This window comes from Podarcis muralis, chromosome 2, assembly GCF_964188315.1.
Source record: "Podarcis muralis chromosome 2, rPodMur119.hap1.1, whole genome shotgun sequence".
NCBI lineage: Eukaryota > Metazoa > Chordata > Lepidosauria > Squamata > Lacertidae > Podarcis > Podarcis muralis.
In genome coordinates, this window is record NC_135656.1 from 114,508,321 (window position 1) to 114,530,949 (window position 22,629).

At 47.5% G+C, this 22,629-nt stretch overlaps 2 protein-coding genes across 4 annotated transcripts in view; both read right to left on the reverse strand.

Moving 5' to 3' along the window:
* LOC114592429 (tripartite motif-containing protein 10-like) overlaps window positions 1-22,629 on the reverse strand; it is a 647,260-nt gene that overhangs the window by 46,416 nt on the left and 578,215 nt on the right. The window lies entirely within an intron of this gene.
* LOC114592193 (uncharacterized) lies at window positions 3,498-22,241 on the reverse strand. 3 transcript variants are annotated; one of them, XM_028720167.2, is made up of 9 exons: window positions 21,928-22,238; window positions 21,336-21,421; window positions 21,094-21,223; window positions 19,888-20,001; window positions 16,447-17,133; window positions 12,712-13,323; window positions 7,843-8,067; window positions 5,605-5,784; window positions 3,498-3,825 (listed from the first exon to the last, which is right to left on the reverse strand). In XM_028720167.2, exons 2-9 carry the CDS (start codon window positions 21,408-21,410, stop codon window positions 3,812-3,814), a joined length of 2,037 nt encoding a protein of 678 aa, XP_028576000.2. In that variant the 5' UTR covers window positions 21,411-21,421; window positions 21,928-22,238; the 3' UTR covers window positions 3,498-3,811. The 3 variants fall into 3 exon arrangements, with proteins under 3 accessions (XP_028576000.2, XP_028575999.2, XP_077777795.1); XM_028720166.2 differs by having other exon boundaries at window positions 21,854-22,238; XM_077921669.1 differs by lacking the exon at window positions 21,336-21,421 and having other exon boundaries at window positions 21,854-22,241.

Here is a 22,629-nt window from a genome sequence, read left to right on the forward strand (position 1 = left end):
GAGAGGGGTCTCGATCTCCAGGCTTCGCTCAGCTCTCTGCAAGCCGTGGGCTCCCACGGCTTGTGGAGAGCTGCCTGTTCTGGGGGCTGGGGTCGGGGAAAATTTTTTTCCCTTTATTTCCCCCCCAAAAAACTAGGTGCACCCTATGGGCTGGTGCGCCTTGTGGGGCGAAAAATACAGTAATTGGGTCAGAGATGGGAAACCTTTCTCTGGGTGTGAGGGATGCATTCTTCCATGGGTGATCATTTGGGGCATGCAAGTTAATGCTGGGTGCTGCCAGAACCAGAAGGCCCCCCTCTCTCTGCCAGCCCTTTCTCTCTCTGGCCTTCCCCTGCTCACTCTCTCACACACAAACACATCCCCTTTTCTCATCATAATTGCCTTTCAATGTGAAAAAAGGACCTGCTTAATTTCCGCCTAGGAAATAAAAAAGCAGGAAAAGTGCATTGAAGGGTGTGTGTGTGTGTGTGTGAAATCAGGAGTCGTTGAGGACCCCCAGGGATTCCTGCCACCTGCTGTCTAAATCACTCAATCACTCTTCACTTACTGGCTAAAAACACTTGACAGGCGGGAGCATTTTCACAGGAATTGCTTGCAAGGGTACCTGCATATCTGGCTCAAAATAGTACGGCCCATTCTTCCACCTCATCCTCCTCATATTTAAGAAAGGAGAAGTCAAAGACACTGTTCTCAATTTTTATGCATGTTATTCCTTAAAAGTAAGTAACGGGGGAAAGGGAAGTAGAAACATTTTTATTATTATTATTAAAGCAGAAGTAAAATGGAGTTATGCAAAGAGAAAGAAAATCTGATTATCACATTGTCAAATGAATGCAGCTCCTGTCAGCTTGAAAACACAGGTGAGTGCTGTGGTTAAACACACTTTGAAAACTATGGGCCATACTTCTGAGTAGATGTGTATAGTTAACTTCTATTGAAATCAACGGGGCTGAAGTTATTCGTATCTAACTTGAAGTCAAGGTGATCTCAATGGGACTAAAGCGAGACGATGCCTGTATGAACTGGGCCCAGTGTTCCTAGGCTGCACACCTTATTGCTACATTTTGAAGGTCAGCTGTGTTTTTCAAACGATGAGTTGTTCCGGTACGGTTTTTCCCATACATGCCAACCCCTTTCCCAGTTTTTAAAATAAAATCCTCTTAATGTACTGAGGAATCGTTTTAGGCTTGAAAAGTGAAAAGCAGCAGCTTTGTGTATACGATCCAGAGAAGAAGAAAAAAGATTAGTGCATTTAGGTCCCCACTGGAAACAAAACAGATTCACACATGTGCATCAAGGCTGCACATGACTGCTAGTACCCTCAGTGGTAGAGAGCTTCCTTTGCATGCAGAAGGTCCCAGTTTCACTCCCTGGTATGTCAAAAAGTTAAAAATAATATTAGAATGCAATTTTGAAGAAATCCCCCCCAGTTAGAAACATTGGAGAGCTGCAGCCAATCAGAATAGACAATACTGAGCTAACCAGACTAATGACATCACTTGTGCTTTTATATTCTGTTGGAAGCTGCCTAGAGTGGCCAAGGCAACCCAGTCAGATGGGTGGGGTATAAATAATAATAAAAATTACTACTACTACTGTGGCCTGCTTCTGAAATCAAACAAGGAGGGTATTGAGCCCCATGGCTGGTGGTCTGAATGGCTGCCAATTGAATAATGCCCCATTTATAAATTTAAGACAGCACCACACCACTTTATGCAGTCATGGTTTCCACCCTACAAAGAATACTGGGAACTGTAGTTTCTTAAGGGTGCTGAGAGTTGTTAAGGAGACCCCTCATACTGACACAGTTCCCCCGGAAGAGAGATGAATTGCTATGGAGCAGCTCCCTGAGAATCAAAGAGGTATCTCAAGCTGCTTCTAACGCCATGCCTCTCATGATTCTATCCTGCATTTTACCCTTCTATTACTGTTTTTTAAATAATAAAAAAATGCAGCACTCTGTATGGAAAATTGCCCTACAGTTTAAAATTAAAATTAAGCAACTGGTCACCTCCCTGTGCTGTTTTGAACACCAAAAACTGTCAGATCTGGGCAGGCAGGGCGAAGTCAGTCTTCCAAAACGAAGAGGGCATCGTTAAAAATGAATTAATAGCAACAATAATAAAAGAATATACGTAACTCTTTACAGTGCAAAGGCTGGGATCTAGAACTGCACCAACTGACAATCCTGCTGCAAAAAGTCTGTCATCAATTCCAAGTTAATGCAGGATCCAGACCACAGACTCTGAAAAGGCAGCATTTTTTGTGGGCCAGCTTAGAAATGCAGGAAGCCACACATTAAGGGTGGCCTCAATGCTAATCTGAGCAGGACCCACTGAAGCCAACAGACATGACTAACTTAGATGAATTTATTTCAGTGGGTCGTCTCCGGGCAGGACTTAGTTGAATACAGTCCTGACTTATTTATAAACCAGTTCTAAAGCACACACACAGCTAACAATAAAAAACAAAAATCAATAAAATGTTAGCCCCTCATAACTGTCGCTGAGTTATATTATTCAGTGTTAGGGTTTCCCCCCCAATTAAAAATAATAATAATTACACTTTGTCTGCTGCTGCAAAGTACCCTGGGCCCGATACTCACGCCTGCTCATTCACTTTTGAGAGGGTAAATTCACCACAAAGTGGTCAATTCTAGTTGGCAAACATTTCTTCTAGAATGTGCTGTGAGGTGGCATCAGAGAATGTCCACTCTGCAGAGAAATTATTGAAAACCAATGGTCCTCCAGCGAGTAGGGATTCTCAGTTCTGGACACATGGGGGAGCACATCCACACAAAAGAAATGTTGACAATTCCACACTCAAAAAGAGAAAAGTCACATGACACATGAGTTTACCGTGAAACGTGACTGTGAGACTGTGAGACTTTTTTGTCTGCAAAAAAGGAGGGGAAAAGGATGATGTGACAAATGTGTCACAGACCTGGAACAAGACTTTATGACCTTGACTGGCTTCCCATAGTAAGGATGTGTACTTTTTGCCCTTAATTAAATCAATATTCTGCAGCAAACGTAACTAAATTCTTTGACCTGGACATGGCATGCAAATGAAAATTCATTTGCATATTTATATATACATATTTGCCTCATTTGCATAATTGTTTCCGCTTACACCGTTAGTTTTACAGGACACCGAAACCCTGCCTCCTAACCGCTCACAACTCTATTCAGTGCTCTAAATTTTCAGATTCAAAAACTCCATCCTTACAGGCTTAAGAGCTAGAAACCTGAAAAGCCCCCATTTCTCAGGAATGCCGGAATTTGGTGCCCTGGCACCAGCTTGTGTCCTTGTGCAAGTGCAATTGTGAAATGCATATAATCTCAGCCTTAAAAAGGTTCACACTTGTGAAATCTAAATCACTGACCTCTCTTGTGGGAACATAATGACGACTTTCCCCAGACCGCAGATCATAACATTAGCGTATTCCTGGGTGACAACATAAAACATGCGCATGAATTAACCCATACAAAATAAAATAAAATAAAAGACAAATGTTAATATTTCAGTTAAAGAACCCCACCCTTCCCCGCAATCCGTACATGTTGGCTATGCAAGTGTCTGGTTAACACTGGAGGAGGGAGCGGGGCGGGGGGTAGGGGAGTTAAGAACGCTGCTGTGTCTTCAAGTCTTTCCAAAAGAAATTGTTTGCAAGATGCACTAAACTCCGGGTGTCTCTTTTTGCTGCTGGCAGAACAGTTTACTTGGAGATCCCACCAGTGGACAAATGTAGGCTCTTTCCGCATTCCGACAGTTTCATCATTCAAGGATGAGGCCGGGGGTTGGAAGGATTTTATTTTAAACTATCTGTGGAGAAAACAAAGAAAGAAAGAAAACAGAACTATGATGGGATAAGAAAGGGCAGGTTATCTTTCCCTGGACTTGTACTATCAAAGAGAGAAGTTTCTTTCAGTGCTGCCTCAATGGGAGTCCTGTGGAACCTGGAAACCTGCAATCTGCTTTTGGACGGTTGATCTACAGAAGGGATAAGAGGAGCCTGTGGCCCTACAGATGCTATTAGAATTCATCTCCCACCAGTGCCAGCTAGAATGTGGTAGAGCATCCAAGATCAATCTCCAGCACCTTCAGGGAGGGTTGGGAGATATTCCTGCTTAGAATCAAAGAATCATTTAGCTGGAGGGGATCCTAAGGATCATGGGACCTTACTATTCTTCTACTCTAGTATTAAGCACAGGAGCCCCTCAGGGATGTGTGCTAAGTCCCTTTCTCTATTCCCTGTACACATTTGATTGTACCCCACTGTATAAGTCCAACACAATCATCAAATTTGCGGATGATACAACAGTGGTGGGGCTCATTAGTGAGAACGATGAGACTGCTTATAGGAAAGAAGTACAGGGGTTAATTCAATGGTGTAAAGAAAACAATCTTATGCTTAACACCAAAAAAACCAAAGAACTCATAATTGACTTTAGGAGAAAGAAAAGTGTATTTTTACCATTGCACATAAATGGCGAGGAGGTGGAGAGGGTTGGTAGTTTTAAATACCTGGGCATTTATATCTCTGAGGACCTCTCATGGACTGCAAATATTAATATGGTTGTGAGGAAGGTGCAGGGGAGGTTGTATTTCCTGAGAATGCTCAGGGGACTGAATCTATCTCAGCACCTACTTCTGTCCTATTATCACAGTACCATCGAGAGTGTCTTAACCTATAGTATATTATCGTGGTATGGGAGCAGCTCTGAAACGGATAAAAAAGCTTTACAGAGAATAATTAAAATTGCCCAGAATGTTATTGGGCTCCAACTACCAACCCTGGATGAGATCTTCACGTCTCGCACGTTGAAGAAGTCACACAATATCCTGAGAGATCCCACCCATCCTGCTCACAACTTCTTTGAACTGTTGCCTTCGGGCAGAAGATATAGGACAATGAAAACACGAACCACACGCCTTCTGAATAGTTTCTATCCAAGAGCTCTGATTGCACTAAATAATGATCTCAGGGCCAGTTGCAAGAAATAGCAAGCAGGGAGTAGGAAGGAATGAGATAGGTTTTAGGTTATGTTATGCCTTTAATAGGTTATGTTATATTCTGGATTATGTTATGTTTTATAGATTATGTCTGAATAGGATGAGAGTGTTGGAGATACGTGCAAATGTGTATGTGAACCCGGTCTTTGGGTGGGTGTTTGATTTTCGTTGTTGTGTATACTGTGTATATACGGACAATGACAATAAATTTATCTTATCTTATCTAGTCCAACCCCCTAAAGGATCCTTGATAACATGGCCATCAGAAAGTTCTTCCTAATGTTTAGTCAGAATTTTCTTTCTTGTAATTTTAATCCATTGGATTAGGTTCCACCAGTCTATAGTAGCAGGGGGGAAAGCTTGTTCTGTCTCCAATGTGACAACCGCTTCATACATCTGAAGATGGCGATCACCTCACCTCTCGGTCTTCTCTTCTTGAGGCCAAACATACCCCAAATCCCTCCCCAGCCAACATGCCCAAAGGAGCTACAACACAGTGGACCTACAAACCTCTCTCTCTTTTTTGTAAGCTTAAGGGCTAGAAACTTGACAAGGCCAAATTGCTCAGGATGCCTCCTCCATACTGACCAGATTCATCCCACTCTGCTGTTAGCTGTTCCAACGACCCATGCCCACTACTATCAGAGACGGCTCGAGACTTCAGGGAAACGTTTCCTTCGGATCTGTCTGGCGACACATCGTTGACATCTAGCTCAAGGCCTCTTTGCTGGGTCTCCTCCTCTGGGTGTTCAGTTGTCATGCTATCGCCTTGCAAAAATAACGACAGTTATTAATATTATTAGTAACAGTAGCATTCGGCAGAGAAGTCTCGAACAGACCAATCCCCACAGACAAGAGGTACAGTGGTCAGAGTGCTGGACCAAGACCTGGGTCCCCATTCAGCCACGGAGTTCACTGTGCGACCTTTGGAAAGATACCAACCTACCTTGCAGGGTTGTTGTGAGGAGCAGGGAGGCTGACTAGGGTTGCCTGCAACCCCCCCCCCCCCTTTCTGCCAAGCCACATTTTTACATGCCAGGTATAGAGCAGGTTGGGTGTGGCTTGGCCAAAGCGGCCTGATGGGTCAAATGGAAAGTCCTGAGTGCAGGGCTTCTTTTCAGCCGGAACTTGCCAGAACTCGTCCATTCTGAGAGAAGGAGGCCAAGTTATTGGCTTTCTACCCCCCCACCCCCCAGAAAAATAGCACTGCCTGTAGGGCCAAATTAAACCCATGGGCTGGAGGTTCCTCACTCCTGCTGTAATTTTATAGCAGGGGAAGGGGGGACCTCAGGGGTGGGGCCAACTCTGGCCCACTAAACCTCACTATGTGGCCCATGCCACACCCCTCTCTCCAGGCTACACCCCTCACTTGCCCCCCCCCGAGTATTTTTGCCTGGCTGGATTGTATCCCTGAACCCTCATAATGCCTCTTTGCTTGCCTGAGGGGTGTGCAAAGGTAAAATTGTACTGCGCTAGCCTAATGTACAGAGGCAAAATCTACATTTGTTGCTCCACCCACTTTTGCCTCTGGCCCGACCTACATTTAGCATGCGGCCCTCAGGAGGCTGCCCAGAAGGGAATGCGGCCCTCAGGATGGATCAGGTGTCCCACCCTTGTTTTATTGGAAGGCAGCTGTGTGCAGCTCTTCTACCTGAGGTATCATGTGAGGGAGCTCTCACTCATGCTAAACCCCAGGCTCCAGTCTGAGCCGTTGAAGCGCCATGAGACCATGTTAAACCGTCATGACTTCCCCGAAAGAATTATGGGAGGTGTAACTTGCTAAAGGTGACACACCCACCCCACCATTCACCCCTCACCGGGCTACAATTCCCAGAGGGGTTTAACAATCCATCTCTCTTAGACCACTTTAAGCAGATGAAAACTTTAGCAGGATTCTAACAACACTTGTAATGTAACAAACACTATGGATAATATGGACAGATAAAAAATATAGATAGTTGAAAATGTTGATTATAGGACCCAGGGAAGGGGTGGTGGGAAGTCTTGAGATTCAGATAAATCTCTTTAAATGGATATGTATTTGGTATTGTTATAACTTTACACTTGTAAAATCAAATAAAAACAATTTCAAACCTCCCCCCCCAACAATCCACCTCTCTTCACAGGGAAATCTGGGAACTGTCGGGCCCAGTATCCATAACAAACTACAGCTCCCAGAATTCTTTGAGGGAAGCCATGACTGTTTAAAGTTGTATCATGGCACTTCAAATACAGGGTGTGAATGTGGCCTAAAGTAGTAGTAGTAGTAGTAGTAGTAGTAGTAGTAGTTACTTTAGGCTACATTTACACCTTACATTTGAAGTGCCGCAATTAAAAATAATAATAATAATCATTCATTCATTCAATTTGTACACTGCCCTTCATCCGTAGATCTCAGGGCAGCTCACAAGATAAAATACAATGTAACACCCCCCCCAAAAAATACATAATAAAAATAAGAACAAAACAAACTAATACAGTCATACCTCGGGTTGAAGTTGCTTCAGGCTGAGCATTTTCGGGTTGTGCTCCGCGGCGACCCGGAAGTAATGGAACGTGTTACTTCTGGGTTTCGCTGCTCACACATGCGCATGCCCTCAAAATGACGTCACGTGCATGCGCGGAAGCGGCAAGTCGTTACCCGCGCACGTGCAGATGTGGGTTGTGTTCGCTTCAGGATGCGAATGGGGCTCCAGAACGGATCCCATTCGCATCCAGAGGTACCACTGTAATCCCACCTAAAATACAACACACTTAAAAGGGTATCAGAAAAGACAGTGGGCAAAGTGAACTAGGCAAATCTGAGGGAGCAGAGAGCAAACCTACACGAGTCGCTGGCTCCTGCCCTGTCGTGAGGGGCAGCGAGGCTTCTCGGGGAGTCCACGCCTTCGCCTTCCCCCTCGGACTGCCCTCGCAATGGCTCCGCCGCCCCATCGCCTTCGGAGCCGTTTCTGTGACTCTGCCTCCCCTCAGAGCGCTGGGGGCCTTGCACCCACGGCTCTCCCCGAGGTGCCATGCGGGAGATGGAGTCGGGCGCAGAAACCAAATATTCTAGTTGGGAGGAGAAGAAATGAGAGAGCAGTTAGATGAGAACAGGAAGGAGTTAGGCTGCTGAAGCTTCAGTTGTAGCGCAGTTGGAATGAGACCGGAAACAGGGAATGAGGAACCCTCCGGAGGCACGTCAAGAGAGAAGTGTTTGATTTGGGAAAGACAAACTAAAGTACTTCTTCCACACAGCAGCGCGTAGTTAAATCTCAGTCAGATAGGCGGCATCATCATCATCACCATCACATTATTATTAAACATATGAATTCACTCCCACAAGAGGTAGTGATAGCTACCAGCTTTAAAAGAGGACTGGGCAAATTCATGGAGAAGGAGGCTATCAACAGGGACGTTCTATACATGTTGAAGGCAGTTCCTAAGAATTGCTCTCAGGCTTCCCATAAGTACCTGATTCATCCCTGTGAGAACAGAATGATGTACCAGGATGGGCTGCTGGTTTGATCCAACATTTTTCACTACCATTATTGACAGTTGAAACCATGTACGGCCCTGTTTGTGGGCTTCCCCTAGACACCAGAAGTTAATAAATACATATATATTTAAAGATAGGCATAGTTTTTATTAAAAAATTGTGTTAGTTAATAAATATGCAAATAAATATTGACGATTTCCCTTTTTTATCAAAAAGTTTTGCATAGAATCACAGAATCATAGAGCTGGAAAGGGGGTCACCTAGGTCAGTGTTTCTCAACTTTCCCCCAAACATGGCCCCACTTCCTATGGTCCCCACTTGGGCCTAGCCGGGGGTTGAGGGGGCAGCTGCCCCCCCAATAAGTAGAAATCAATACAAATATGAGGTTCTGCCTCCCCTCCCCTAACAAAAATCCTGGCTATGTCCATGGCCCCTCTCCTACTAGTAAAAAGGTAGCTATTTAAATGTTTTGTTTGTAAATAGAACACATTTTATTCATTTATTTTAATTTATACAAAATTACAATTACATAAAATGATGGGAACATAATGAAATATTGCTGAAGCAGAAAAACATATATTCATAGAGCTGGAAGGGACCCCAAGAGTCATCTTTCTAGGGGCAACCCCCTGCAATGTAGGAATCTCAGCTAAAGCATCCATGACAGATGGCTGTCCAACCTCTGCTTAAAAACCTCTGAGGAAGGAGAGTCCACCACCTCCTGAGGGAGATCCATCTTCCATGTACTGTATTATAAAAAGTAAACACCACTTATTTGACCCCAGTTATTTGGCACAGAGGGGAAACTTACAAAAGGCGCACAGGGAGTTCTGTATACATGGGAGAATTTTAAAAAGCAAGTGGTCCTAACTGACCTTGTGCAAAAAGCTGTTTTCCTCAGGAGGAACCCTGGCTGTCTAGATAAAACACTATAGCCCCCCACACCCTTACCTAGTAGTAAGGCCCTCTGAATGAAGTGCAGCTTTCTTTTGAGTAGAGAGTTATTTACTAGATGCAAGTCAGCAGCACCAGATGACTCCACTTGGCTGGGGTGGATTTCACCCTGCCCCTTGGAGAGCCAGGCCGATGATGCTGACAGGCCTTGCACCCCTTGGCAACATCCAAAGGCCCTGATCCACTAGGCCAGCGGTTCTCAACCTGTGGGTCCCCAGATGTTGTTGGACTACAACTCCCATCATCACTGAGCGCTGGGCTTGGTAGATAGGGGTGATGGGAGTTGTAGTTCAACAACATCTAGGGACCCACAGGTTGAGAAAGGCTGCACTAGGCGCTGGATTGCACCCTGCAGCGTCAAGCCCAGGCTGCCACCTTGGATTGCAGTCAGGCCCAGGGTGCCACCAGGCCCAGCACCGGCGGCAGTTCCGGCTCACCCAGCCCTACCCATTGCCACCCCACCACTGCACTTACCTGACCAAGGGGTTCTGGATCACGGGCTCCACTGGCCAAAACGGGAGCCTCAGCAATCGCCCTCTCCCACTGGAAAAAAACCAGGACTACTCCAAGAAAACACACATGGCAAAAAGGAACGCCAGGCCCTGGTGGGCACCTCCTTACCCACTTGGGATTGGCCAAGTGGACAGCCAGAGTATCAGGATATATAATATGTATATTATATATAGTGGTACCTGGAGTTAAGAACTTAATTCATTCTGGAGGTCTGTTCTTAACCTGAAACTGTTCTTCATCTGAGATACCACTTTAGCTAATGGGGCCTCCTGCTGCTGCCGCACAATTTCTATTCTCATCCTGAAGTAAAGTTCTTAACCCGAGGTACTCTTTCTGGGTTAGCGGAGTCTGTAACCTGAAGCGTATGTAACCTGAAATGTATGTAACCCAAGTTACCCCTGTATGTATGTATGTATGTATGTGTGTGTGTGTATATATATATATAAAAGATACCTACTAAACCAAACCAACAAAGATCTGCTCACTCTTCACCTCAAACTCTGTAACAAAATCCACCCTGCACTCTGGGACAAATGCAAACAACTAGCCGTCTGGAGAGCTGAAACGGAGACCTCACATAAGACAGACACACATACCATATATATATGCAGGTTTTGGTGTCCTCGGGTATCTTCCCGTGTAAAAGTTGGGGTGTCTAGGCGACGTTTCGACGAGGTCTCACTCGTCATCTTCAGGCTGGTGCTTTCGGCTTCTTGTTACTGGAACAGAGCAGGATCTCAGTGTTTGAGTTCCTATAAATACTGTTGAGGGGTGTGGTGTATAGCCTCCAATGTTCTGGGCCGAGAGGAAGTTCCCAGGCTAGTGTGCCTTTTCTTCTTTTGTTCCTTAGTTGCTTGAGGGATATCTTGAGTGATTTCTTGAGTGATATCCTGAGTACCACTTAGGTGGGTCATTAGGTGTGGATTAGTTGCTAAAGCCTTTGTGTCTTGACCTCTTGAACTTTGTGAAGAGTTTTTCTGAGAAGATGGCTGTAGTTGTGCTCTGGCTTGGCTTCGTGTATAGGGGCGAGCTGTGGTTTTGTGGCCTGTGCCAGCCAGATCTGTGTAGGGATTGCAGGGGGGTGCAGCATCCGGAGGTGCCATCATGGTTTGGCTACTGGATGGTGTCTGTAATTTATCTGTGGAGAGGGTCTGGGTTTGGGTCTGGTGTGGTTGATTGGTGATGGCGTTCTGTGTGCCTCTGGATCTGGTGTCAGTTTTTGTGGGGAGGGCTAATTTCCAGATGTCTGGCAAGCGGGATGTGTCGTCACGCTTGTTCATGTTGTGAGGGTGTTTCTCTATCTCGATGGCTTCCATGATTATTCTCTTGTGGTGATGTTCCATGTTAGAGAGCAATTTGGAATCTGCAAAATTAATTTCGTGTCCTGTTTCTTTCATGTGTTGGAAAAGAGAGGAAGTTTCCAACACATGAAAGAAACAGGACACGAAATTAATTTTGCAGATTCCAAATTGCTCTCTAACATGGAACATCACCACAAGAGAATAATCATGGAAGCCATCGAGATAGAGAAACACCCTCACAACATGAACAAGCGTGACGACACATCCCGCTTGCCAGACATCTGGAAATTAGCCCTCCCCACAAAAACTGACACCAGATCCAGAGGCACACAGAACGCCATCACCAATCAACCACACCAGACCCAAACCCAGACCCTCTCCACAGATAAATTACAGACACCATCCAGTAGCCAAACCATGATGGCACCTCCGGATGCTGCACCCCCCTGCAATCCCTACACAGATCTGGCTGGCACAGGCCACAAAACCACAGCTCGCCCCTATACACGAAGCCAAGCCAGAGCACAACTACAGCCATCTTCTCAGAAAAACTCTTCACAAAGTTCAAGAGGTCAAGACACAAAGGCTTTAGCAACTAATCCACACCTAATGACCCACCTAAGTGGTACTCAGGATATCACTCAAGAAATCACTCAAGATATCCCTCAAGCAACTAAGGAACAAAAGAAGAAAAGGCACACTAGCCTGGGAACTTCCTCTCGGCCCAGAACATTGGAGGCTATACACCACACCCCTCAACAGTATTTATAGGAACTCAAACACTGAGATCCTGCTCTGTTCCAGTAACAAGAAGCCGAAAGCACCAGCCTGAAGATGACGAGTGAGACCTCGTCGAAACGTCGCCTAGACACCCCAACTTTTACACGGGAAGACACCCGAGGACACCAAAACCTGCATACCTATACCCGTGAAAATCTACGAAAGCAAATATATATATATATATACACACACACACACACACACACACACACACACACACCCCTTCACTTCTCACTTCCCTCTGTGGCCTCCTAGCCTCTTGCTGTGCCCCCCCCATTTATGCATTTTTAACCTATGCCCCCCTTGGAATATCCTGGGGGGCCCCAGGTGGTCATATGGCCCCCGGTTGAGAAACACTGATCTAGTCCCCCCCCCCCCCACTGCAATACAGGAACCTTTTGTCCAATGTGGGGCTTGACCCTGAGATTAAGAGTCTGATGCTCTAGTCTACCAACTGAGCTATCAATCTTCTGGTTGACATTATTATTATTGCCATATAATGTTGCCTGCTGCTGTGTTACACATCTGATGAAGAGGCACACTCCCGTGCATTTAACATTTAAATGAAAGAAGATGAACTAAATTGGTGAGGAGAGAGCACGGAGCCAGGATGGGACTTTGGCCTGATCCAGTAGAGGCCTCTCCTCTTTACGGCACCGGCTTCCGCACCTGGGTGAATCTCCTCCTGGTGCTCGGAGAAGGCCGAGCTGTCGTAGAGGCTCTCCCCACCGTCAAAATACTTGTAGGCGTTGTCCCCCGAGTGGACCCTCTGGTGCTTGGTGAGGTACGGCCTCCATCGGAAGCTCTCGCCGCACTGCAGGCACTTGTAAGGCTTCTCCCCGGTGTGGATGCGCAGGTGCTCAGTGAGGGTGGAGCGGCGGTTGAAGCTGCGCCCGCACTTGGGGCACTCGTAGGGCTTCTCCCCCGTGTGGATGCGCAGGTGGGCATTGAGGTGGGTGCTCTGGAAGAACCTCTTGCCACACGCCAGGCATTCGAAGGGCTTCTCCCCTGTGTGCGTCCGGTGGTGCTTCACCAGCTCGAACTTGTACTGGAAGGCCTTGCCGCACTCGTGGCAAACGTGCTTCTTCTCCACCTGAACGATCTTGATCTGGCTGACGTCCGTGACGTCATTCCCTTCCACTTCAGTCTTTATAGGCCTCTCGGGCGGCTGGCCTTCCACTTCCGGGTTAAGGCCGGCCCCTCCATGCTGTTCTGCCCCCTCCTCAGAGGCAGCGTGCTGGGGAAAGGCCTCCACGTTTGCACTCCCCACGGCGTCATCTTCTGGAGGGCAGAGGAAAAGGCAAGTGAGAGAAATAGAATCCCCCTATGTTTCCATATTTTCAAAGTGTTTGTGTTGAACTTTAAAGCCTTAAACGGCCTCAGCCCTGTATACTTAAAGGTAAAGGGACCCTGACCAGTCCAGTTGTGGATGGCTCCGGAGTTGCGGTGCTCATCTCGCTTTATTGGCCGAGGGAGCCGGCGTACAGCTTCCGGGTCATGTGGCCGGCATGACTAAGCCGCTTCTGGCGAACCAGAGCAGCACACAGAAGCACCATTTACCTTCCCGCTGGAGCAGTACCTATTTATCTACTTGCACTTTGATGTGCTTTTGAACTGCTAGGTTGGCAGGAGCAGGGACCGAGCAACAGGAGCTCAGCCCATCACGGGGATTCGAACCGCTGAGTTTCTGATCGGCAAGTCCTAGGCTCTGTGGTTTAACCCACAGCGCCACCCGTGTCCCCCCTGTATACTTAAAGGAGCATATTGGTTCACCCCCATCGTTCAGCCCGCACACTGAGGTCCAGCTCCGAGGGTCTTCTTCTGGTTCCATCACCGCGAGAAGTGAGATTACAGGAAACCAGGCAGAGGGCCTTCTCAGTAGTGGCGCCCACCCTATGGAAACCCTCCCATCAGATGTCAAGGAAACAAACAACTCTGACTTTCAGAGGCATCTGTAGGCAGCCCTGTATAGGGAAGTTCTTGATGTTTGATGTTTTATTGTGTTTTTATATTTTGCTGGAAGCTGCCCATTGTGTCTGGGGCAACCCAGGCAGATGGGTGGCATATAAATAAAATAAAATAGTAGTGGTGGTAGTAATAAGTATTACTACTAGTACTACTACTACTAATAATAATAATAATAAAGTCCTGAAAAGACTCTCCCCACCCCCCCACGTTGTCCTAGGACTAAGCTACATTAGTAAAGAAAAAGCTATTTGAATGTGTTATAAATATGCAACACCAGATATAGTCTTATAGTTTATAGTCTTAAAAAGCATGGATGCAGGCAGGTTAGAAGAACCAATTTCTGCAAACCCTACATATTGGTCTACCTAGAGCAGAGGTGGAGAACCTCCAGCTTGCGGATCATCTTATCGTGTTCTTACGATGTTTGGGTTACAAAGTGAATAGCACCCACAACCAGGACATTGGAATGATGCCCTATTCTTATGAACTGATTCACAGAATGTAATCTGTCTGAAGGTCCTTTGGAGAGAAGAGAAAGTTTATAAATATTCTAAGCAATAAAAAGTTCAGAGTCTACACTATCTTTCTCTATTGTTCCTTTCTTAACACTGGAGGATTCAGCAATCTGGATGGGCAGCACAATCTCAGTGCATAAACTCAGGACCGTTTCTGCTTATTCCAAAGAGAGCTCGAGTCCAAGATGAATCTAATCCAGCACATTTATCAGAACCCATCAATGGATGACATTTGCACAAATGTTTTAATTTGCATACATCAATTCTGCTCAAGAGTGGGCAGGGAGCACGCAGAAGTGGCCACTGGGACTGCCTATTTTTTCAGGAATTACATTCCCGGCACAATGCTGGAAAAAGCAACCAAAACCAAAACCAAAAAACAATCTTCCAGCATGCTGAACATCAGAGCATTTGACTGCAACTCTTACCTTTGAATTGTACTACAGGTGCCCTCCCAGCCATGCAAAGTCAGAGGTTTACCTAGGCAAGCACACACACACTCCTCCTTCCAGGAAAGGAAGTATGTATTTTGGGTCAATCCTTTTTCTCATTGCAATTTCAATCAATTAGAAGAATGTATTATCATACTGCCAGAGCCGCTCGGTAGCCCATCAGTTACAACCTTCCTCTACCCCCTTCTGTTCTGCACAAAAAAAACACTCTGCTATAATTTTTATGATCCCAAATTGGCAAATGCCACAACGCATTGCTGGGCACACTCTGCTGCTGCTGGCCGTTTAATCGCTCGCACTCACAGAATAGCTGAACCGTAGTGTTAGAAGCGGCCCCACGGATCACCTAGCCCAGGTGTCAGAAAACTTTTTCAGCAGGGGGCCGGTCCACTGTCCCTCAGACCTTGTGCGGGGGCCGGACTATATTTTTTTGGGGGAAATGAACGGATTCCTATGCCCCACAAATAACCCAGAGATATATTTTAAGTAAAAGCACACATTCTACTCATGTGGGATGCGGGTGGCACTGTAGTCTACAGTGGTACCTCGCAAGATGAATGCCTCGCAAGACGAAAAACTCGCAAGACGAAAGAGTTTTCCGTTTTTTGAGTCGCTTCACAAGACGAATTTCCCTATGGGCTTGCTGCGCAAGACGAAAACGTCTTGCGAGTTCTTGCGAGTTTGTTTCCTTTTTCTTAAAGCCGCTAAGTACCATTAATAGCGAGTTTGTTTCCTTTTTCTTAATTGCGAGTTTGTTTCCTTTTTCTTAAAGTCGCTAAGTACTGTTAATAGCCGTGCTTCGCAAGACGAAAAATCTGCAAGACGAAGAAACTCGCAGAACGAATTAATTTCGTCTTGCGAGGCACCACTGTAAACCACAGAGCCTAGGGCTTGCCGATCAGAAGGTCGGCGGTTCGAATCCCCGCAACTGGGTGAGCTCCTGTTGTTCGGTCCCAGCTCCTGCCCACCTAGCAGTTTGAAAGCACGTCAAAGTGCAAGTAGATAAATAGGTACCACTCCAGCGGGAAGGTAAACAGTGTTTCCGTGTGCTGCTCTAGTTCACCAGAAGTGGCTTAGTCATGCTGGCCACATGACCCGGAAGCTGTCTGCGGACAAATGCCGGCTCCCTCGGCCTATAGAGCGAGATGAGCGCCACAACCCCAGAGTCGGTCAAGACTGGACCTAATGGTCAGGGGTACCTTGACCTTTACCACTCATGTAAAAACACAATGATTCTCGGACCATCCGCGGGCCGGATTGAGAAGGCGATTGAGCCACATCCGGCCCCCGGGCCTTAGTTTGCCTACCCGTGATCTAGCCCAAACTCCCTGCAACGTAGGAATCTCAGCTGCAGAATCCGACCCAGCAAAAAGAATAAGGGAAACAATTCTGCCACTGTTCTGTCAACGCATGGGGCTAGACAACGCTAGTCTAATTTGAAATATTTGCATAACAAAAACAGCGCTCACCCAGGTGGCCTCCCTGCTGCTCCTCCGGGGGCGGGCTCTCAAACATGGCTTCCCCGTCACTCAGGCCTTTGTAGACGGCGCCGCCCACGTGAACCCTCTGGTGCTTGGTGAGGTACGGCCTCCATCGGAAGCTCTCGCCGCACTGCAGGCACTTGTAAGGCTTCTCCCCGGTGTGGATGCGCAGGTGCTCAGTGAGGGTGGAGCGGCGGTTGAAGCTGCGCCCGCACTTGGGGCACTCGTAGGGCTTCTCCCCCGTGTGGATGCGCCGGTGGGCGCTGAGGTGGGAGCTCTGGATAAAGCGCTTGCCACAGGCCAGGCATTCGTAGGGCTTCTCGCCCGTGTGGGTCCTCCAGTGCAGCAGGAACTCGGACTTGCAGTGGAACCACCGGTCGCATTCAGGGCACATCAGCTTCTTGCGCCCCACGTGGAACATGCTGCGTTTCGAACTCGCCGCCCGCAGGTGCCGCGACGGCTCCCGCCACACTGTCCCCGGAGGCATCTCCCACGGCCTCTGCAGCCCGCAGCGGCTCTCCGAGTTCAGGGGGTCGAGCCCCGGCGGAGAGCCCAACAAAGTCCACTGGGGCTCCGCTCGGTCCAAGATTTCTCGTTCGGGAACCTCTTCTTTGATCTCCCGCACGATTACCTCGCTCGCCGGGATGGTGGGAGAATTCAAATAAACGTCGTTCCCTGAGAGGGAGAGAGAAAGTGGTCTGACGGGAGAATGCAAGGCTAAGGCTGGAAAAGTGAGTCTCTGCCTGATTTACAGAATTGTAGAAGGACCACAAGGATTATCTCATCCCAGCCCCTGCAATGCAGGAAATCTTTCGCCCAATGTATCTGAAGGAGCATCTCCACCCCCATCGTTCTGCTCGGACACTGAGGTCCAGCGCCGAGAGCCTTCTGGTAGTTCCCTAACTGCGAGAAGCCAAGTTACAGGGAACCAGGCAGAGGGCCTTCTCGGTAGTGGCACCCGCCCTGTGGAACGCCCTCCCACCAGATGTCAAAGAGAACAACAACTACCAGACTTTTAGAAGACATCTGAAGGCAACTCTGTATTGGGAAGCTTTTAATGTTTAACAGACCACTGTATTTTAATACTTTGTTGGAAGCCGTCCAGGGTGGCTGGGGAGACCCAGCCAGATGGGCGGGGTATAAATAATAAAATATTATTATTAATGTGGGGCTCGAACCCACAACCCTGAGATTAAGATTCTCATGCTCTACCGACTGAGCTATCCCTCTCTGGACTTGCCCACTTCCTAACTACCCTCAGTGCTGTGAGCAGTTCTGCTATATTCATTCATCAGACGTTCAAGCACTCCTGATATACAAAAACAGCACGATTACCCGCTCTCAAAGGGGTGACCTGTTGCGTCTCTAAATGAGTCCTTTCTCGGCACTTGCTCCCTTCTTAATTGGCCTCTTTAAGTGTGCAACTTGATTTCTCAGCATCAGGGATGAAGAGAGCATTTTACTGTGCCGATGAACAGACACAGCACCGTAAAAGGGGGTTGGCTATTGCATCTCTGAATGAGCAATAATTTCTGGAAAGGTCTCCTAATTAGTGTAAATGGAATTCTTTTGCATCTCTACGTTCAGGATCCACATGGAAAGAGAATGCATGTGAGGGAACATGCTGTCACTCCCTGTACAGAGGAAGGTGTTGTATCTCTGAATGAGTCCTTGCTCTGATGTTTTTTCTTTCAAGCTGTAGAAATATTGCTTTTTCAGTTGCAGGAATGAAACGCTAGCAGAAGTTTGAGAAATCCTGCTCTATCCCCTACACCACACTGCCTCTCTATGCATTAATATATGTATGCAAAATTCTAAATCTCAGGCAATGCATAAAACCTGCCCTCAGTCCTTCTTAAGGAAACATGAAGGAATTGTGCCTGGCATGCAAATCAGTGCAACTCCACCTCTTCCCGATTTACATAATCCCCAACTGAGGAGTCTGCTGGGGCAGCTCATGCATTTCAATGGGGTCTGCTTTTCACCTACTGCCCTATTGTCATTTGCATGAAAATTGATGCCAGAACCGCTTTTCCAATTGCATCCATTATAAATCACACTGGTATTCAGAGAGAAGCCTTTTGTACAGTTTCCCCCAAGTTGCTCTGGGCACCCTGAAATAACCATTCTAGGCACGCTTTGGGTGGCATCAACCGGAAGCCTCAGAGGCCCAATTGTGTTTTTCCACCCCTTTTTGTGAAGGTGGCTTTCCCTGCCCTTAGGAAACTGTAAGGCGAAACTACCAACAAGCCTGCTGTTTTGCGAAGTGGGGCCATAAAAAAACAACAACCCAAGGCATGCACATACACTTCTATTCCCCAAACTCACAGAACCGGCCCAACCATTAGGGAGAGTGAGGCAGTCACCCCAGGCAGCTGATTTTGGGTGTCCTGACAAAGTTAATACTGTAATGCAGAAGGAGGGGCACTTGCAGGGTTTTCTGCTTTAGCTGCCAATATATGGCTTAACCTTGTCCAAGGGTAGCTGCGGAGAAAATTGCTATTTTTGCCTCAGGCAGCAAAATGTGTTTGGCTGGCCCTGTCGGGACCCCTTTTTTGAAGGTTGTAACCAACCCTAGGCAGGGACCTGTTTTATCCTCCTACAAGTACTAACTTAGTACTACTACTGCTACTACTCAATGGATTCTGCAGACTGTCCATTGAGCCTCGGTTGTCAAACGTTGCGGAAGTCAAATGGTCTTCTGGAGCGGATTACGTTCGAAAACCGAGATACCACTGTAATATTAGTAGTGGTAGTTCCAGCATGAGGTCAGTACTCTTCAAGGCAGGTACCTAAATTTTATACTACTGGTAGTAGTAGTATTCTACTATTGCTACTGCTACTACTCATAGCAGTAGTAGTTCCAGCACAATGAGGGCAGAACTACATGCTCCCACGTGCTTCCAACAACCTGTTCCCTCTGGTGTGGGCTTTTGGCAGGGTGGAACTTGATGGGAAGGACACAAGCCTTTTACCTGATTCTTCATCCACTCATGCCCTATCCCTAAACAGTTTCTTTACCTTGACATACTTATTCCCGATATCACTGCCTACCTGAATCCGAAACCCCACCATTTTGGTAACAATACCAGGATTGAGACAGGCAGAGAGGCGTTATGCTCCCGGTATTCCATCAAGGAAATACCGTATTTTTCGCTCTATAACATGCACCCGACCATAACACGCACATAGTTTTTAGAGGAGGAAAATCCGTAGGCATGCCACCCGTAGGCATTCCCTCCATAACACGCACAGACATTTCCCCTTACTTTCTAGGAGGAAAAAAGTGAGTGTTATGGTGCAAAAAATATGGTACTATTTGTCACCCGCATTGTCATATTTCAGCTGGAAGCACCCAAAGACAAGGCCCTCCTCATTTGCAATTGCATTGCACCCATTTGTAATGCCGCTGGGAACCTCCCATCTCACCTTGGCAGGCGCTGATGGAGACCTTTTTGTCCTCCATAGCCTGGGGGTTGGAGATCCATGGCTCTTGCCCTCGTTCCAGCCGGGAGATCAACTCGGGTTTAGGAATTGGAATGGCTCCATTGTCCCAAAAAAAGAGGGGGGATCAAAAGCTCCCATTAAATGGATATCAGGTTGCAACCGCTAGGAACATTGGCACATTTCAGAACATTTCATTCAATGAGTTTTGCTCAGTTTTTACTGCAGAAAAACACTAATAAGAACATGAAGGAGAAGAGAAGGTCTGGATCCCAGGCAAAGGGTCTCAGCTGGTTGCAATGCCAACTCTGGCTAGCTGTGCCAAGGCTCTCTTTTTTACAAACAAACAAAGTTCTCGAACGCCTGATGGAAACGTGGTTTGGCTGCACCAGACCAGAGACAAAAATACTGGGGAGAATCAGAGACTCAGACCCTTCTCTTTAATGTACTAGTTATTTGTTTTTAACCGCACGGAGGAGCATTTAATCAAGGTCAAGTCTCCCCACTCCTCTGCTAGCTGCAGCCTGACACAGGATTACAGACCCAACACATCTGGTGTGTTGCAAGAACTGGAAGTGCCTTTTCAGAGGCACGCTTCTTCTGGCATTTATGAAAATTATTTCGAAACGTTTGTATTTTTAAAAAGCAAGATTGGAAACTGTAACCAGCATTGCATGGGGAGTTGGGGGGTGGGAAGAGAACCTTTCCAATGAACCAGGGTTGTGAGCGTTTAAGATTTAGGAATGAATTAGACGTAACCCATGTTCTTGCCAAGGGTGTGACATGGCAAGGTCTCAAGACGGAGGTGTCCTAGACGCAAGCAGAAATAAAGCGGGAACCTTCCATGTGCAAAGTGTATGCTCAGCTAATGGGACACTCGGCTAAGAACAGAGGAAGAGCTCTGTAAGATTAGAACATAGCTGTCAGCTTTTCCCTTTTCTTGCGAGGAATCCTATTCGGAATAAAGGAATTTCCCTTTAAAAAAGGGAAACATTGACAGCTATGGATTAGAACCAAAATGGGGCTACGAAGAATTAAGAGGGGGGAGGGGTTATTACACGCTCGGGGGAAACCCAAGGTCTGCTGAAGTACAATAAAAAACTAAGGGAGAAGCCTTCCCCCCCCCCCAAAATAGCCCAATAAGGACCACTTCCTGGTGCAACTGGAACCCCCCCCCCCGCAGTTCCTTACCCAAAAACGCCACATTCTCATAATTCTCTTGCATGACATCCCAGTAAAGGTCCCTTTGCTCTGCGTCCAGGAGAGCCCATTCCTCCTCTGTGAAATACACGGCCACTTCTTCAAAGGAGAATGGCGGTGCCTGTAAGAAACAGAAAATAAAAGGTGTGCTGGATCTTTCTTTTTTATATTTTTAAACTACAAAAGTGCTATTGTGTCCCACCACACACACACACCCCAGTTCCATTCTCTACCTGTACTGGCTCCGTGGCAACCATCTCTCTTCCCCCAGGAGGAGGAAATGTTCCAAAGACAAACACACACATCATTTTGCCAAAATCTGTCGGGGAGAAAAGGGGGATGTCAGAAAAGAACTTGGCTTGGCTCGGACAGCCACCCGCCAGGGATTCCTTTAGTTGTGATTCATGCCTTGCAGGGGGAAGACCCTTGCAACGCCATAATTCCCCCCTCTCTTTACTACTGCAACCATTTTTTGTTTTGAAAAAGGAACACCAACAGGGTTTTGCTTTCAGCCCCATCCCGCATACTCAGCCCTCTCCAAATATTCTAAACTCAGCATCTTTTACATTTCCTTTCCCCACCCAACTTATTTCACTGCACCAAACTTAATCATTTTCTGGAAGGCCACCCTTCACATGATTTTAGAAAGGAATCGCGCCCGTGTTTCCCTACATGACAGGCGCGCAAACTTTTCCTCCGGCCGCCTGCTCTTCCCCCCATCCTCCAAATCCGTTTCTCCAGCCCCACATACCCGGGACGGTCGCCTTTTGCAGGCTGGCTCTCTCTCCTGCTGCAGACGCATTAAACTAGGCTTGGGGCCAGTACCTGCGGGGCTCCGTCGCCTTTTGCAAGGAGGGGAGAGGAAGGGAAAAGAGGAGGGAGGAACTGCCACGGGAGAATCCCGTCCGCGCTGCCGGCTCCCCCTTTGCGCAAGCGGCCTGTCCGGAGCGCGCTCCTCCCGGGGACTCGGCCGGCCTCCCTCCGCCTAGGCGGGCTGCAGCCCCGGCGCCCGGGAGCCCCAGCTCTCCATCTCCATAGACGCCGCTGACCGGATCTCGCCGCGGCTGCTCCAGGAAGCTCTGCCCACCGCCGCCGAGGCGCCCGGCGGAGACGGGAAGAGGGAAGAGCGGAGCCTCGGCGAGGCGCCGGAGCAGAGCCGCCTGGCGGTGGGACGCGCACACGGGAAGGCGCCGGAGAGACCTCGCATCGCACGGCTGCCTGCGCCTGGGAGAGCAAGCGGGGGATCGGCAGCAAAGTGTTGCAGTGCAGGGAGGGTGCCGCTGCTCAGGGTTGCAGCCAGCCATAACCTTTTTTCAAGATACTCCATTGTATACCCCTTTCTCCCCAGTTTCCTGTTTCCGTCCCACTCCGCACAGCCAATCTGCTTTCTGAATATCCTCCTGTTATTATGGGCACCTGCAACAAAATGCTGCAGCGTGAAATGATCCCCATTCACTAGGCCACTGCATTCATTCCTGCCCAACTGGATTTCTGTACTCCCCCCACATTCCACAATAATCACCATTT

What these genes read in the sequence shown, in the direction of transcription:
- LOC114592193 (XM_028720167.2), bottom strand. Translation starts at nt 21,410, where the DNA reads ATGATGTGTGTGTTTGTCTTTGGAACATTTCCTCCTCCTGGGGGAAGA. An exon ending in CTCCATCAGCGCCTGCCAAG is followed by an intron (nt 17,134 to 19,887) that starts GTGAGATGGGAG and finishes TCTCCCTCTCAG; the next exon opens with GGAACGACGTTTATTTGAAT. An exon ending in GGCAGGAGCCAGCGACTCGT is followed by an intron (nt 5,785 to 7,842) that starts GTAGGTTTGCTC and finishes TATTTTTGCAAG; the next exon opens with GCGATAGCATGACAACTGAA.